Source organism: Micropterus salmoides, unplaced genomic scaffold (assembly GCF_014851395.1).
Source record: "Micropterus salmoides isolate LMB-PRFRI ecotype aquatic unplaced genomic scaffold, ASM1485139v1 Ms_hic_scaffold_9, whole genome shotgun sequence".
NCBI classification, from domain to species: domain Eukaryota; kingdom Metazoa; phylum Chordata; class Actinopteri; order Centrarchiformes; family Centrarchidae; genus Micropterus; species Micropterus salmoides.
The window spans coordinates 11,254,852-11,271,140 of NW_024044681.1; the positions used below are offsets into that span (position 1 = coordinate 11,254,852).

Genomic DNA, 16,289 nt, shown 5'->3' on the forward strand with positions numbered 1-16,289 from the left:
TTACTACGGCAAGCAGGAGGAGAAGTTTGACACAAGTCAGCGTGTACTCTGCTGTAGCGTTAGTGGAGCAAAAGTTTATCGTAAAAGCATTAGATTGTCGTTAGTAAACACTGTTTTAGGCTTTTTGTCGTCGCGAACTTTAGAAGGAGAGTTGAGAACGTCATTCATAGTATCTCCAACGACCGAACAGGCAGACAAGTTAACTTAGCTATAACTTAGCCACTAATGCTAAAAACAGTCGAAGCTAGCAGCGTCTGTTTGGGTGGCTAGCGTACTTCACTTTCTTTTGTTTGTTTTTTTGCGCAAGAGACGAGTTATTTTCTGACATAATAGTTACACGTGAGCCTGCAGTCAATAATGCAAGACCATGGTCGTCTTGAGAGAAGGAATGTGTCCCGGACTGGATGAGGGTTTGGTGCGCGACTTGCGTGCTGCCGATATTAAAACAGGTCAGTGTGTGTGTAACGTTAACGGCAAGAGATGAGGATGCTTCATCTTCTAGCAGTAACACTTATGCTTTCTTGTTTTCACAGTGGAGAACCTGGTATCATCTAACATCGAGGAACTTGCTCAGAAATGCTCTGTGTCATATAAGGTATTTACACCATACGTGAAGTTAATTTCTAGCTTATTCACTGAGGTTGAGGGCCCTGAAAACAATGCATTTCATTAAGTAAACACTTTGGACATCAACCTTGCCAGATTGGGTTGTCAGGTTCCAGTTCCAGTCACATGTTCCCTTCATAACACAGCCACTTAATTCAAGGTGTCCAAAAAACATTTATTGAAGTGCTGCTTTAATAATACATTTCCTCACTGTAAGTTTAGATAACAGCTCATCGCCTGTAGACACCCTGTAATAAATCCAATGCATAGCTTTCCTTTGCAGTATTACCAACTTTTGAAATTAAAACAAGACACCCACATTTTATACTTGGCATAAACAGTGTAGAGTGGGAGGTTTAGGCCCTGACAATATTATGTTGATCTTACACTTTTACCACATGCAGAATGTGTTTCTCATTCTGTATGTGGTTTATATCAGGTGGGCTGCAATTTAAAAAAAATCACCCTTAATCTAAGCAGAGCTCCCACTGGGCTTGTTATGTATACCCATGGCAAGTCAGGTCATCTGGTTAACAAGCCAGGCAAAATTGTTTCACAGCACACGTTCAGTTCCAGGTCGAAGATCACATTTGCTTCTTCTTATTTTCTCTATATTTCATTGTATTTTTCCCACTCAGCAGTTTGCAATTAGACTGTATTGTTTTCTGTATGTATAATAGACAAGTCACACTGCAAAAATTGTAAAATTTATACGTTAATAAATAAAAATAGTGTTTTATATGTAGTAGTATTATGTGCGTACAGTCAGCAATAAACAGTAGAAAAGTTTCTAGCCATCAGGAAAGCAAAACTAAAAACTCGTGTCTGCCACAAGGTCCTTCATTATCAGTTTGAACCCTCAAAGGGAGTCCAGCTATTTCACTTTGAAATCATTTTGCAGTGAGAAACATGAAGAGAGAGCAAAGATGATCATGGAGGAAAAAAATCTGCCTGCCTTAGTTCTGACCTTATGGGCAGATAACAGGAAAAGGTTTTTTTTAGATCATACATTTTCCACCAAATCTTTTCAGAGATATAAGAGCGCAAATAATCAGTAAGGAGACCCACAAGGGGCCGTCAAGATAAATGTTCATCAGTGAATAATTATGTGGGTGGACAGGGCTTGGAAGTCAACCCAAGCTTTAGTTGGTAAAAAGATGAGTGAGAGCTTGTTCAGTTAGAAATACATCTTCTGTGGTCATAGTGTCTGTACTATAGGAAAATAATTGTTTTGAAGTGGAAAAGTTTGGAAAGCGTGAAATATATTGCACTGTCCCCATACTCCTATCACTGCCCACATTGCGTACATAAAAGGATTCACTAACTTACATATTGTGGTTGCGGAAGTTAAATACCACATTGATTGAGGTGATTTGAGTTGAAAGTGTTAAAGATATCATCACAGAATGAATGGAAATGTGTTTCCCCCCATGAGATCATTTCATGTGTCCGCCTGCAGCAAGTTCAGGTTCATCCTAGTGACCGAGCTAGACTTCCTGACCAGCCTATTCAGCCTGCAGGCATCCCCTGAGCTGATAACCACCATCCCTCTGGTCCATCAGACTCCTGCTGTTGATTTGAACCATTGTTGAACACACATTACATACATACATACATTACAGCGGCGAGGTCACTACTGGGTCATCTGCACTGACACGTTTATCTGACTTGGGCAGCCTCATACAGTTCAATTAAGGCTGCACAAGGCAAGGCTTCTATAAAAACATGCCCATCTTCTGAGCCCTCACCCCAAATTGGACACTAGTATTCTCACTAATTGAGACCCAGCAGATTTACCTAACTTCCCTAAATACAATTCTGCTGTTGCACATGAACTCTGGCAGGAAATATCCCTCTGCCTGGAAGACGAGACTAATCAGAGTGTAAGCCTGCTAAGCAGCAGTTAGTGCTCTTTCTATAGATAGCTGGATTCTGGAACTTTTTTTTTAGCTTTTTCCCTCTGTTTTGTTTTCATCAGTGTTGAGCAAGTTAAGCAGAAATTGTTATAAGTTACTGGTTACTTATAACTCATTTGAAAAAATAATAATATTACTTATTACTGGGTGGTAAAAGTAACTACTAGGTACTAGTTACGTTACTAGATTACTTTCACCCCCCCAACCAAAGCAGTCTCTCCCGACTTTTTAATCATATTCATAACAGCAGCAAGGAGTTTGGTACATTACAGGTACACCATTTCTTAACACCACTGGCAGAAGTAAAAAAAAATCATGTCAATCCATACTTTTGAATTACTGTTTTTCTGCACATGCATTTGTGAGAGCAGTATTCAGTATTTTTTTACAAAACGTTAAACGTTGCTTACACCACTCTCTCCCAACGAGTCCAAGCATCACTTGCAGTAGCGGCCGGGGAGTTTCTTTCTATAAGTTTCACATTGCTGTGCTGCTTCAACAGTTAGAATTGTTTGCGGTTGAAAGCTTTTTGCTGCTCGCACTCAGTTTACAACGGACGACAGTGTTCTTTGCATGTGCCACAAGAATGGCAATATCTACAGCAGTAGAAAGAACTCCTATCTTCCCCTTCTCCATACTTCTTTTAGCTTCTTGGCTAACAGCTGACTTAAACCAGGGCTCTGACTTAAACAACATACGGTCCGGTGCTGCTGACCTGCTGACCTGATGTCATGTCGTAAGATCCAGTGGGATGTTGTCCTACTGTAGTGTGGTAGGTACACAAGTCACTCTCCCTGTGGTCATGCTCGCCTTCAGCGGGCATCATAAGGATTTTTTTATATATAAAGTTGACATTCATATTCTATCAGAGGTGTTTGACTAGCCACCTGATGGATATAATATAGGGCAGGATATAATTATGAGAGGGAATTGGCATAAAATTGTATTGGGATTTAATATGATTGCTCATAAGTGGACGTGACTTAGTGACCATGGACACTCTGATTGAGAGCCTGATTAATCTGCCCACAGGCGGCCAAGTGTGGGAAGTGTATGAAGAATCACAGTGGTTTGGAGTGTGATACCACTCACCCATTGTTAGATCTGGAGGACAAAACTTTTCACAAACCAAAATATGCAAACACACACCTCAGACCCTTGATATCGCTGTGATAGCTGTGACCCACAAGCGGTCAAGTGCAGTTTTATATGATGAGAGGGGTTAGCTGGATCACTGTGTGGGATCTAGTGCTTATGGTGGGCTTGGACGTTTTATATTTCTTTCCCAAATAAATAAAAAAGCAAGAAGTATGTGATTTGGTGTGTAGCTTTGAATTAATTTGCTGGAGTGTAGTTCTCATGCAGTGCTAATTAGTGACAGGGGAGATGAAGCCTTGTTGAGGCAACAAGACTTTCCAGCCTATTGTGTGAAAACCAGGTTCATTTCTTGGGGCTTCAGGTTAGGGATGCACCAATCTGACTTTTTCTGTCCCAATACCAGTACCTGTGGAAGTATATAACATATTACATATGTTCATTAACAGTAAATGGACATGTAATTTACTTTATTGGACCCTCTCGTGCCTCGGACCCACCCACCATAGTCTCCAAATCCTATGGGAAACACTAAGTAAAAAGCACATTTTGACTGTTTAATTTATGCTATGGTAAAAAAAAAAAAAAAAAAAAGGCAAAATAAATGAAAAAATGTGAATGATGTCGGTGCATCCCTGGTAGAGGGGTGAGTATTCTTCCTTGGCAATTTAAACGTGTGAAAGTGGTGAGCGTGTGGGTTGTTTGCTTACAGGTTTTTAACCTTTTTTCTATTTCATTATTAGACCAACACATTGAAATAGTACAACGTAACATTGATATTAAACACTGACACAAGACAATTGAATTACATGTAACCATAAGTCTGCATTCAGTGTCCATATAAGTGGAAAAAAAAAGACATGTGAGTACATTCAAATAATGTACTTAGATTTTATATTTCCTCTATGCAGGCGTGTAGGTATGTGTGAAATGTAGTGGACAACCATTGTTCTGTATGCAGCTGTGTGTAAAGGTTGAAGAAAGAGAGAGAGAGAGAGAAAAAACTCCAGAAAACATAATCAGTAAATAATAATCAATAAAGAAAATAATCTTCTTCTTGAGCCATTGTCATATACTTCAAAAAGTAAGCAATGCACAATGATACTGCGCTACGCTCTTGACATTTGAGATGTAAGTGACATGCTGGAGTTATTAAAATGTAAAGTTGCCTACTGAGGCTTCAGTTATCAAATATTAACCAAAGAGCAGACAGTGTGGACATGATTGCATCAAAACAAGCCAAAAGTTTACCTTGTGCCTGAGGATTATAATCATGATGGCTCAATTGGGCAGAAAATTATCCAATCTGGCAAGTTGGTCGAGGTACATGAGTACATGTGTAGTGGCTGATCAATGCAGCAGTTGTGTTTTTTGCATTTCAGGCTCTGTTTGCCATCCGTCGAGTGCTGCTGGCCCAGCACACAGCATTCCCCGTGTCAGGTGCTGATCTGTATGAAGAACTATTAAGCTCAACAGCCATCCTTTCCACTGGAAATCCGAGGTAAAGACAATTCTGCACACACAGCAGAGCGCACTGCTTTGTCCCTTTGCCCACAGGGGGATTTAACGGTGGGCTTTGTGCCACAAGAGCTTCAAGGAAGGTTCACCTCCAACATCAAATATGTATTCCTAAGGACAAATCTACATATTGAATTGAAAAAGTATTTTCCCAGTGTTCAGTTTAGAGGCAAAACTAATTTTGTGGTGGTGCTTATTTAAGCATATAGTGGCTTCTTCATTTGTGCTACCTGATATTATTTCAGATTGAAGTCTTGGATTTGTTTGGTGGTAGTAGTAGCTGTATCTTGTGTGTATTGAAAGTTGACATGATGCTGTTAGGCAAACATAATTTTAGATTTTACATGCTATACTAAATTCATTTGTGCTTTTCATTTAATCATGGGAAGCACCATTTTAAAGTCTGTTTCATTATGTTTGCTATTACTGCTATCAGCTTTGCAGACCCGTACTGATTGCCCACAAGCACAGGATGACCAGTAAAATCAATAGTATTGTACCTTACCAAATACGTTTTGTAACCAGATTCCTCTGCATCGATCCATTTTTATCAAACAAAAATCTTCTCAGTGTCGTTAAAATTGAATTTGCATTGACCTGTGCCTATGTGTGGAGTCTGGTAGCCGTAGTTAAAAATACAGCATAGAAATAGAGTGTTTTAGAAATGGATTGTGTGCTATGTTTTAGCAGCTAAAGCTGACTTCTTTGCTTTTTGTTCCATTTGGTTCGTAAATGCAGCCTAAAGTGGCTTCTGATATATATCAGCTGCATTTACTTGGCCTGACTACTTTCCACTGAACAAACAAACACCACGCGACATGTCCTTTAAAACATTTTCGCTGTACATCAGAGAATCAAAATTTAATGACTTGGAAGAAACCAAAAATTCCCACTGCTACCAGTATGGCATTGTATTACAGTGGTGCTTGGAATGAACTTGCTAAACTCAGACACAGCGTCACATGAAGGGTTTGCAAGATATGTGCGCTGGTATCACAAGATTAACTCATCTGAATGCAGTCATAGCACAAAGCGTGGCTGATAAATATTCCACTTTTAGAAGGGAAATATTCTGAAGCCAGGACTACAGCCTGCTCTGGCAAATCTGTGAAATGGACCAACCTGGCATAATTTATAGGATAGTACCATTTTTACAGTTAGAGTTACCGTTTCAGTATAATTAATGACCACAGGTGTTTTTTTCCCCTCTCCATATCTCTTTTTACGTGCTTTTCATAAATTAGTTAGTGCTTTGGATTAGTGATATGAAAGTGAATCTGCCATGTGAGTAAAGGCAGTGTGATTTGTGCATCTTGTCTGCGCTCTACTGGTGAAAAGATGAACAGATGAATGATGCACTTTGCTGTCCATAGTGTCAGTCAGAATGGTGTATACGCAGAGACAGAGTAATAAAACATACACTTAGTTGGCAGTTTCTTTGGTACGCCCAGCTAAAACTAATATAGTCTGATACAACAGGTCTGCAATATATCTCACTTAAATAAAGATTACAGTTTTTGTTGAAATTGTTTTAGAGAGGTTCAACTTCATGGTCATTTCGTAGGCTGCATTTTCTGGTGCTGTTGAATTGTATTGCATTACTCTGAGAGGTATTTCTAATGTTTTGTCCAACCTATTTATTTCATCGAGGTACTAATAGAAATAGAGCTGCAGTGATTAATCGATTAGTTGTCAACTATTAAATAACAATTTTGATAATTGGTTTAAGTATTTTTTTTACAAAAAAATCTAAATTCTCTGATTTCAGCTTCTTAAATGTGAATATTTTCTGGTTTCTTTACTCCTCTATGACCCTAAACTGAATATCTTTGGGTTGTGGACAAAACAAGACATTTGAGGTCACCTTGGGTTTTGGGAAACACTGATCACCATTTTCCACTGTTGTCTGACATCTTATGGACCAACCCACCAATCAGTTAATCGAGAAAATAATCAACATATTAACTGACAATGAATAATAATCATTAGTTGCAGCCTTAATTAGAAACACTTCTCAGTATAACTGATGGGCGGTTTTATTAGACTGTATTTGTTTTAGCTAGATGAACTTAATAAACTGGCAACTGAGTGTGTAATATGTAAAAGATTTTGTAGAGTAGATGCTCTGAGAGGCTGATCGGCTGCATAGACAGAAGAGAGAAGATCTTGCTGGACTGGGTCAGAATCAGTGAACTGGATGTAGAAAACAGTATTCGTTATAACAGCATATAAGTGAAAAAATCATTTGTCTTTGGCACTCAAAAAACATTAATGCAACTTGCATTTCAAACACCCCCATCACAGATCGGCTCGTAAAGCACAAAAGTAGTATAATCATTAATAATGTATAATAAATGGCACTCATTTATTTTTAGCCAGTCAGTATCAAACAACATGTTCAGTGACAAACAAAAAGAAAGCAACGGAAACTATACAAATCTTTTTTTAAATTTCCTGCTGCCATTGTGGTTTTTCTTACAAACAGGATGGATGATGAACACTTTTTTTGGTAGAATAATGACACAATGATATTGTAATACGATGCATATGCTGCTGTGGAAGTGTTTGGGTGTGATCAAGTGATACAATTCAGCCTCACATTAAGACCTAACTGAAAATGCAGAAAATTGCTTTCTGTCACAGCCTTCTCGTGAGGAATTCAGCCTTGGAGTTCAGCGTTAGTGGCTCTCAACAGTCCACAATCTTACAGTGAAGCTGCAGCTGACAACAAGTATTGCAGACCATTTATGTAAGATTATGTTAATTCCCGCTTTTTGTTTATATTATAATCCTGGTGCTGGGTCCGGCCACAGGAAGGAAATATCTGTCCACAGTAATCAAACATTTTCTTTATAAGCTCTTAAAGACAACTACACTCAACAACATAAACTGAGCCTGTTCATTGCCTCCACTCCAATCATACACTCACATAAAGACCCATTAGTTCCAAGGACCGCACTGTATTCTGGTCTCACTGATGAGTGCAGCCCAAGGGAAATTCCAAATCAGTGGCTTTTCAAGGACAATCTCTCCTCCTGAGCCCTTACAAGAACACACAGTCTGATGTTTCATCAACAGTGCAGTCAAAGAAGGCGTCCCCACCAATTCTCTTCTTCACAATCATGCTGTAGGTGATAAGAACCCCAATCAACCAACCACAGGCTTCCAGTGATGCTTAACCTTCAAGCTGGAGGGTCTTTGCTATGTAGATTTAACTGCGTCACTGTCACATCCATCATCACACGTGCAGGCAAAAGTGATGAGATGCCACAAACTGTTCAGATCACCGGCCTTAAAGGTCAACACAGACAAATCAAAGTATTCCAATGCTGAAAGAACAGATAGTTAAAGCATTATGACAAGGACTGATGATTAAAACAGCACTAGACCTGTTGCCAATAAGAAACATCTGCATTTTGGTCGAAATCTAAAATTCTCTAATGCATCAGTGTTTTATGCTGTTGTGTAATAATAAGAACTTTCCCAAAAATAAAAGGCAAACGAAATTGTCACTTAACTCAATATAACAAGAACAGGAGTACAAGTGTGACTATGTATTCTGACAGGAGTTCAGCACTTGACAGTTTTTGGTACTCCGTGTTATGGACACATTTGGGTCAGCATTCAAAAAGTATTGGTTTGATATTCAGCCTATGGTGAAACCAACACGAATGAACACAAAGCAAAAACTCATTTTTCTAACTTAATAAAATTTAAGAGTTTGAGGAGCCACTGTTTCTGGAAGTATTTTCTCTCATTGTAAATTCCAACAATATCTTAAATATTCCTCAACATGGAAACGGGGGAGTATCCTACATATTGTAACAGTATTATAAATAGTTTCGGAGAAATCATGTTTTCTGTCAGTTTGGTATGGTGGAAAACTCCAAGTATTTCTTCAGCCGTGAGCAGCTAAAAACGAGAATGATAGGAAAAATGGTTTTAAGATCTCGAAAAGGTATTGCTAGACATTTGGGAGGAAAATCTTACCATGCATTTACATGAGATAGTGCAAGTACTATTAATTGAAAAGCAAAATATGATATCATTTGAATAGCTTCAGAGCTTACCATCAACCCTAGAGATGGATACAGCAGCTCTCCAAGCAATGATGTTGCAGAATATATTCCTGTTGTATTTCAAGCTAAAGTTGCGGACAGCTGGGAAGACTGGACAGGCTATAAACGAACCTGACACCTATTCTGCAGTTGCCTGGCAGAACTATTGTTCAGAAAATGAAATCATGGAAGGTTAAGGTTGCACAGAAATGTTATTGGCTGTTGATAGTTCATCGTGAAACTTTTAACCATGGCCGACTTTGAACCTTATCCACACATCAGTCCAGCCTCTGTTCACTCAGCTCAGTAGGAAATTAATGGGCCAATGGTGATTTATTGCTTAAATTTCTTGCAGTGTGAACACACAAAAAGAGCGGATACACTGAGGTGGAGAAGGTCATGTATAAACCACATCGGGTGTGTGAAGGTGTGGCTCAGGGAAGATTTACCTAGGCAGCAACAAAGAACCTATAACAAGACTGACAAGGTTGGAAATCTAAGAAAAGAACAGACTCTACTTCACTCTTTATCCCTGTGGGTAAAAAGTATCCATCTCAGTGTTCCTGCATCATTTCCCAAACTTCTTCTGGAGTACACAATAGCTGTTTCTCCATCAACATTTTTTTTATGCGCATTTTGAAGTGTAGTCTCTCCATTTTCAGATCAATGGCCATCAGTTCCATGTGGCTGGTTTTGTTTCTGCTTTGGAACCCATACATATTTATTACAGCCATCTATAACGTCAACTACTGACCTAACTACGCGTGCTGTAGCCTGGTTAATTCACTCCAAGCCAGCTAATGGAAACACACACATTTCGCATTTACTTTGTGTTTTCTTTTATATTTCAAAAGTCTGTTTAAAATATGTGTGACAATTAGATGGAAATATGACTATTATCTTGCATGTTTTAGATCTTTTCCTGCTCCAACATAGCGGACTTAAATGATGTCCTTGATCAAGCAGCTTCAGTTGTTCATAACAAGTTAATCACCTGACCACCTTGTTTAGCTGCACTAGCTGAACCTGCAAAGTCATATCATGATTAGTTGGCCACACATACAGATACAGACAACCTCCTGCTTCCAGGTCTGGCAGACCACTTCCCATTTTACAGGATGTATATAAAAAAGGGATAAATATATATTAGATAGAATGTTTATTTGTTGTTCACAAACAATCTTGCAGCTGCTGATAAATAACAAAAGAGGTACATTTGTTGGTTACTGCAAAATAACCTCTCCATTACAGAGGAGTGTTGTGGTGGCCTGGTGGTTAAGATCAAAGTCCTGAAAGTTAGAAAATTGCTTAATTTTTATCTTAAAAAGCTGTATTAACCCTGTAACATGAATATACCATATATATGATTACATATGGAACATTTAGCAATGTATTGTATTTCACTTTATTAAATATATTTAAATTGGCACTAGATCCTCAGAAGACATGTTTCCATCACTTCAGAGGACATTACATTGATGTACATTAGCTTCCTTGGAGACTTATCCTAACCAGAACTGTAAGCCAACCTTGCTCTAACCTTGAACCAAGTCAGGAACTTGCGTTTTGTCCCCAAAAGCAAGACAAGATCCCACAATATGACTGTGTAAACAGATTTATGTCTCCACAACATGAGTGATACATGTCCACACACACACACACACACACACACACATACACACACACAAAATAAGCCATAGTTTTGATAGATTCAATTTGAAAGACGCAGCCAGTGGCTGAGCTTGATAAGCAATGAAACAGGACTGAAATTAGGAATTGGCTAAACATCTTAAGAATAGTCTGGAACCTAATGCAAGCTGTTTGTATTATTTTTTCACCCAACTGCAGTTTTTGTTGGCTCTACGGATGTACTTGGGCTTAATAGTTTATTACATCCGATGGCAGTTGTGAGTAATGAGTTGTACCTTGTTTCTTGCAGCTTAGATAAAATGCTGGATTCAGGCTTGTATACTGGAGAGATAACAGAGCTGTCAGGAGGCCCAGGAAGCGGCAAATCTCAGGTGAACATTTCCTACCTTCCTCTCCATCGCTGATAATTTCAGACTCATAAATTCCTTCTTCTTAGAATTCCCTCTTCTCCTATAGACTATAAAAATTGTACTTTGGCTGAAATAATACTTTTCAGAGTTACCATTTATCTAAATTGTCCATGCTGTCATTAACTATTCCCTGCCCGCTTGTTGTGTCTCCTAGGTGTGTTTTGGTGTTGCAGTGCACATTTCTTACCAATTGAAACAGAGTGTGATATTTATCGATACGACAGGAGGGCTGACTGCCAGCCGCTTGCTTCAAATGCTACAAGCTGAAACGAGTAACACAGAAGAGCAGGTGAGTTGACAAGAATTGAGTTTTAAACAAATATTACTTGACGGTAATAGAAAACAAGTTAGTTATAAGAACTGCCATTTTACAGATGGAAGCTCTTCAGAGGATCCATATCTTTCGTCTGTTTGACATCTTCTCTCTACTTGACTGTTTATACAGTCTTCGCAGTGGCAAGCTTCAGGTTTGTTTGCTGTTTTTTTTGTTTGTTTTTTTTCATTTGCTAATAATATACCAACCATTCTGCTGTACCTGGGGAACTTTTGAGAAGGATGGATCAAATTTGTAGTCGTTGAATTTTGTCACATTTGTTATTAGGTGTCTGTTGGTGGTGGCTCTGTCAAGGCTGTGATCGTGGACTCTGTGTCAGCTGTTATCTCTCCTCTACTAGGAGGCAAACAAAATGAAGGTGAAATCTCTTTCTGCTAGTCCATCACAGTCCCATCATACCTGCGGCTGTGTTTACACCTGAGTCTGTAAACTCCAAATGTCTGACAGGAATCTGTAGAATGAACATCACAACAGGGTCCCTACACATTTTGGAAGCATGACATCTAATCCAATAATAAGAAAGTATGAAAATAATGCACAAACATTTGTAAAGTCACGTTAAACCCCAAAACCATCACATTTAGAGTAAAAGGTCAAATATTTGCCTCAGCTGCTGTCTGGCCACTTGACAGTCAAAATAATTAAAAGTTCTTAATCCAAGTGAACGTCTTTGACTTTATTGCCAACAACTGTATTACAGAAAGCTCCAAAATGGATTTAAAAAGACAGCACACTTTCATTTCAAGCTCACATTAATAATGTCACTCGGTCTGCGTACTTTCATATACATAACATTAATCGCCTCAGACCGTCTCTCTCACCCACTAGTACAGCCATTCTCGTTCACACACTAGTTGCATCCCGCATTGATTATTGTAAATTCTCTTCTCTTTGGTCTTCCAATTTGGCTTTCAAATTCATACATAAACTTTAACAGGTTCAGAACTCTGCTGTCTGTATCATCACCAGAACCCCCTCTATTAATCATATCACTCCTGTCCTTCAGCAGCTTCATTGGCTCCCAGTTAAATACCGCATTGATTTTAGACTCTGCTCCTGACCTACAGGGCCATTCACAACCTTGCTTCTCTGTACCTCACTGACCTCCTTCATATCAACACACCCATTCCCACTCTTAGGTCTTCTATTCACCTCACTGTACCTCCTGCTTGTTTGACCACTGTGGGGTTCAGAGCCTTCAGCCGCTCTGCCCCTCGTCTCTGGAACTCTCTTCCACCAGACATCCGTAACGTTGACTCGCTTTCCATTTTTAAATCCCGCCTGAAAACACATCTTTTTAAACTGGTATATCCCACGTGAGCACTATTTATCAGGGCATAGCAATCTTTGTTTCCAATTGTTTATGTACCCCGATTTTATGCACTGTAATTATAGTTGTTAATTTGATCAATTTATTACTATAAAATTGTTTTCTGTTTTGTGAGGTGACCTTGAGTGAAAGGTGCCTATAAATAAAAAGTATTATTATTAATTAAACAGTCACTCAATACAACAGGGTCTGTTAGCACCTGTGAAAAGACACTACAAAAGGCTAAAAAAAAAAAGATTTGTGATTAAACTTAATTAAACTAAAAACATTGTAAAATAATATTTAAATGTTATTTAATTGTTAACTAATAAATGTTTGAGAATGTTGTTAAGAGCTAAAACAATTAATTGTAAAAAAAAAAAAACTAAAAAAAACCCCTGTTTTGTTAAAAGCTATAGACACTTAAAACAGACACGACTGTATGTGTCTATGTAGACTGATATTTTCATGCATAAATTCACACCTGACCAACCTCAGCTTTGAGAAGTTTGTTATAAGAAAGATATAGTTAATTTCCCTCCAAGCTGTTTTTTTTTTCTCCACACTGAGAAGGCCTGGTCAAATGGAAAAACCCACTACAACAAATGAAAGAAAACTGGTGGTTAAAACCAAGAGAATTACCTCAGTTCAGTAGATCATTTCGTAATTAGTTAATGTTGGGATGAAGTAGTTACTGATGTCAAAACTTTTTTTAAAGAAAAAAATGGTAATCTTTTCAGCATATTTGGCATGAATATTTAAGCCGTTTCAGCACTCTGTCATTCAGTCACATAACGTTTCCTACACGAACCTTAGGGGGTGAGCTAAAACGTCTGTTATCCACCTGCGAGTTAAATCATTTTTGTGATCTCACAGATGTCTACTATCTGCCCAGAATGATAAAATATGTGCTGGCGGCGAAACCAACATTTACATCCAACATTTCCACATATTGTGCCGCTGATGTAGTTATGGCAGGCCCTGGGCAAACATTTTATCATTCCGAGCAGACAGTGGACACCTGGGATTACAAAAATACCTTTAAGATGCATCCTGCTGCTGGACAACAGACATTTCCATTTTGATTTGTCCCGTAAGGCTTGAGTAGGGGACACTATGTGGCTGAATTATGAATTAACGTTTGGACTGCTGGGGCTAGTTACTGAACGCTAACAAGCCTACAGCTGTGTACCAAATCCACACCTACATACTCACTTAAAGCAGGTTTTGAGTATGTAGTGTGTTCACACTGGACAGTGTGACAAAATTCAATGAAAACAGTTGGTATGCACACTACAAAACCCTTGATTCTTGAATGCAGCGTACAATGGAAATGGAAGAGCAGCTCACAACTAGACACAATTTGAAGTGATCGTTGATCAGGATGAAACCGCTCCAGAGAAACCTAAGAAAACCAAAAAATAACTATTCAATGTATGTGCTTTGAGAAAGACACACCAGCATGCTTACATGCTCATTATGACAATGTGAACTTTCTGATGTTTAGCAAGAATTAACAGGTTAGCACGATAGCATGGTAATATTTGCCAATGCACTAAACACAAAGTACAACTGAGGCCGATGCGAATGTTGCTAGTATTTGCTCATAAACCAAAGTAATGGACAACAAATTTGAACTGATGATAACGATATGAAAAGTTAAAGCCCCTGACATATTGCTTTCAAAATGTCTTTAATATTCAATAATCATAATTAAGCAACAGTCAAAGTTAAAAGTAAGAGTTTAACACTCAAAATATAAGCAAGTTATTACAATTCATCCTGAATGTGTGGATCAAATCTCATGGCAACCTGTCTACTATGTTAAATCTAGACCAAAGTCATGTACTTACTGAGCTCAGCCGCCAGCGTGGCCATAGACAAAATGAGTCAACCATAATAATATCTAAGACTGTATATATCACCATAAGATCTGTAGCCTGAGTTCCTACTCTGTAATTGCTTAGAAAGAACCATTGAAAGACTGAGTGTATTCTGGACTTCCTGTGCCTCCAGGCATGTCCTTGATGATTCAAGTGGCAGGAGTTCTTAAGATGATGGCAAAGGACTTCAATGTTGCTGCTTTGGTAAGGATGACACAGTCCTTGATATGTGCTACTCTGAATGCAAGACGCATTTCCATTGTCAGTCTAAACTCTCCATAAACCCTTTCACATGTCATTTTGCTATTGCTTTGAGACCTGAAATGAAAACCCAGCTTCGTTTGGGTAAAACAAAGGTGACTAATTTCTGACAATCAAAAGGTGTAAAAACACAAATCTATTCGTTAGTTCAGGTGTATGACTCGAGGTTCTAATTATTCAAAATATGAACTTAACACATTAAAAAGCATGCACCAAAGAAAAGAAGCTTTCACCTCAAATCATGTTATTTGAAGTGAGCTAAAGAGAATTTAATAGGCTGTTCGATCTCTTCTAACTCTTCTCTTCTGTACTAAATTATATTCTATACTAATTTACTATGGTGTTTTTTATATGTAAGTATTTATGTGTGTATGCATGTGTTTGTGGATATGTATTTATGTATTGTTGTGGGTAAGATTTGGTCCTCGAGTCTGTAATGAAGTTTTTGAATTGAATTTGAAATAAACCAGAATAAAGAAATTGTATGATAATCCCCAAAGAGGAAAAAGAGTAAACATGATGATGTCTGTGCCTGCAGGTTACAAACCACGTTACGAGAAGTGGCAGCGGGGAGGTGCAGCCGGGCCTCGGTGTGTCGTGGAGTCACATCCCCAGAACCAGGATCCTGCTGGAGCGAGTACAGAAGGCTGTGACAGTCAGCCACTCCAGTCTGCGCTCTGCAACACTGATCAAGTCTTCTAGACAGGTACAACAAGCTGCATTGACTTGCACATCATCTAGCTGAGTATTGATTCTGTCAAAGGGGTTCAGTTGAGAGGCAAATGTCAAAACATCTTGCTAAAATAGAGACGTTGCTCCTTTACAGGTCTTTTAACAGATCTTGCTTGACAAAGGAACTCTTTATTTCTATTTAAAAGCTGCTTCCAGCAAGGTTTTTATGAGAAAAGCATAACAATGTTATCATTCAAATTCAGTCTCATTCTGCCGATTTAGATCCAGGACACTCAGGAAAAGCATTTCAAGTGTTATGAAGTTTGTTCCTGGCTGATATTTGGAGCTGTGACGTTGTCTATTGCGGACTACAACAATAATCTTTTCTTCAATGCCTTTCTACAGTCACCAACATTTTTCTTGCATTTTTCTTTCACTTAATATGCAAATCCAGTATTGGTGTCTGGAGACTTGCTTGAGTTGTGTTATTCATCACAGTGAACATCATGTCTGCAGTATGTTTTTGTCACTTACAGTATCATGAGGTCACACAGGGCAGACTTGAACTGTCCACATA

At 38.5% G+C, this 16,289-nt stretch overlaps 1 protein-coding gene across 2 annotated transcripts in view; it reads left to right on the plus strand.

Annotated features, from left to right (window-relative positions):
• rad51d (RAD51 paralog D) overlaps window positions 1-16,289 on the plus strand; it is a 19,762-nt gene continuing 3,473 nt past the window's right edge. Inside the window, exons 1-9 of one of the 2 annotated variants that reach the window (XM_038707806.1) lie at window positions 2-449; window positions 534-595; window positions 5,000-5,118; window positions 11,133-11,214; window positions 11,408-11,542; window positions 11,628-11,720; window positions 11,855-11,945; window positions 14,913-14,983; window positions 15,579-15,746. In XM_038707806.1, the coding sequence (XP_038563734.1) occupies window positions 368-449; window positions 534-595; window positions 5,000-5,118; window positions 11,133-11,214; window positions 11,408-11,542; window positions 11,628-11,720; window positions 11,855-11,945; window positions 14,913-14,983; window positions 15,579-15,746 (903 nt within the window). In that variant the 5' untranslated portion in view covers window positions 2-367. Of the gene's footprint in view, window positions 450-533; window positions 596-4,999; window positions 5,119-11,132; window positions 11,215-11,407; window positions 11,543-11,627; window positions 11,721-11,854; window positions 11,946-14,912; window positions 14,984-15,578; window positions 15,747-16,289 lie in introns of both variants that reach the window. The other variant, XM_038707807.1, reaches the window with a different exon arrangement.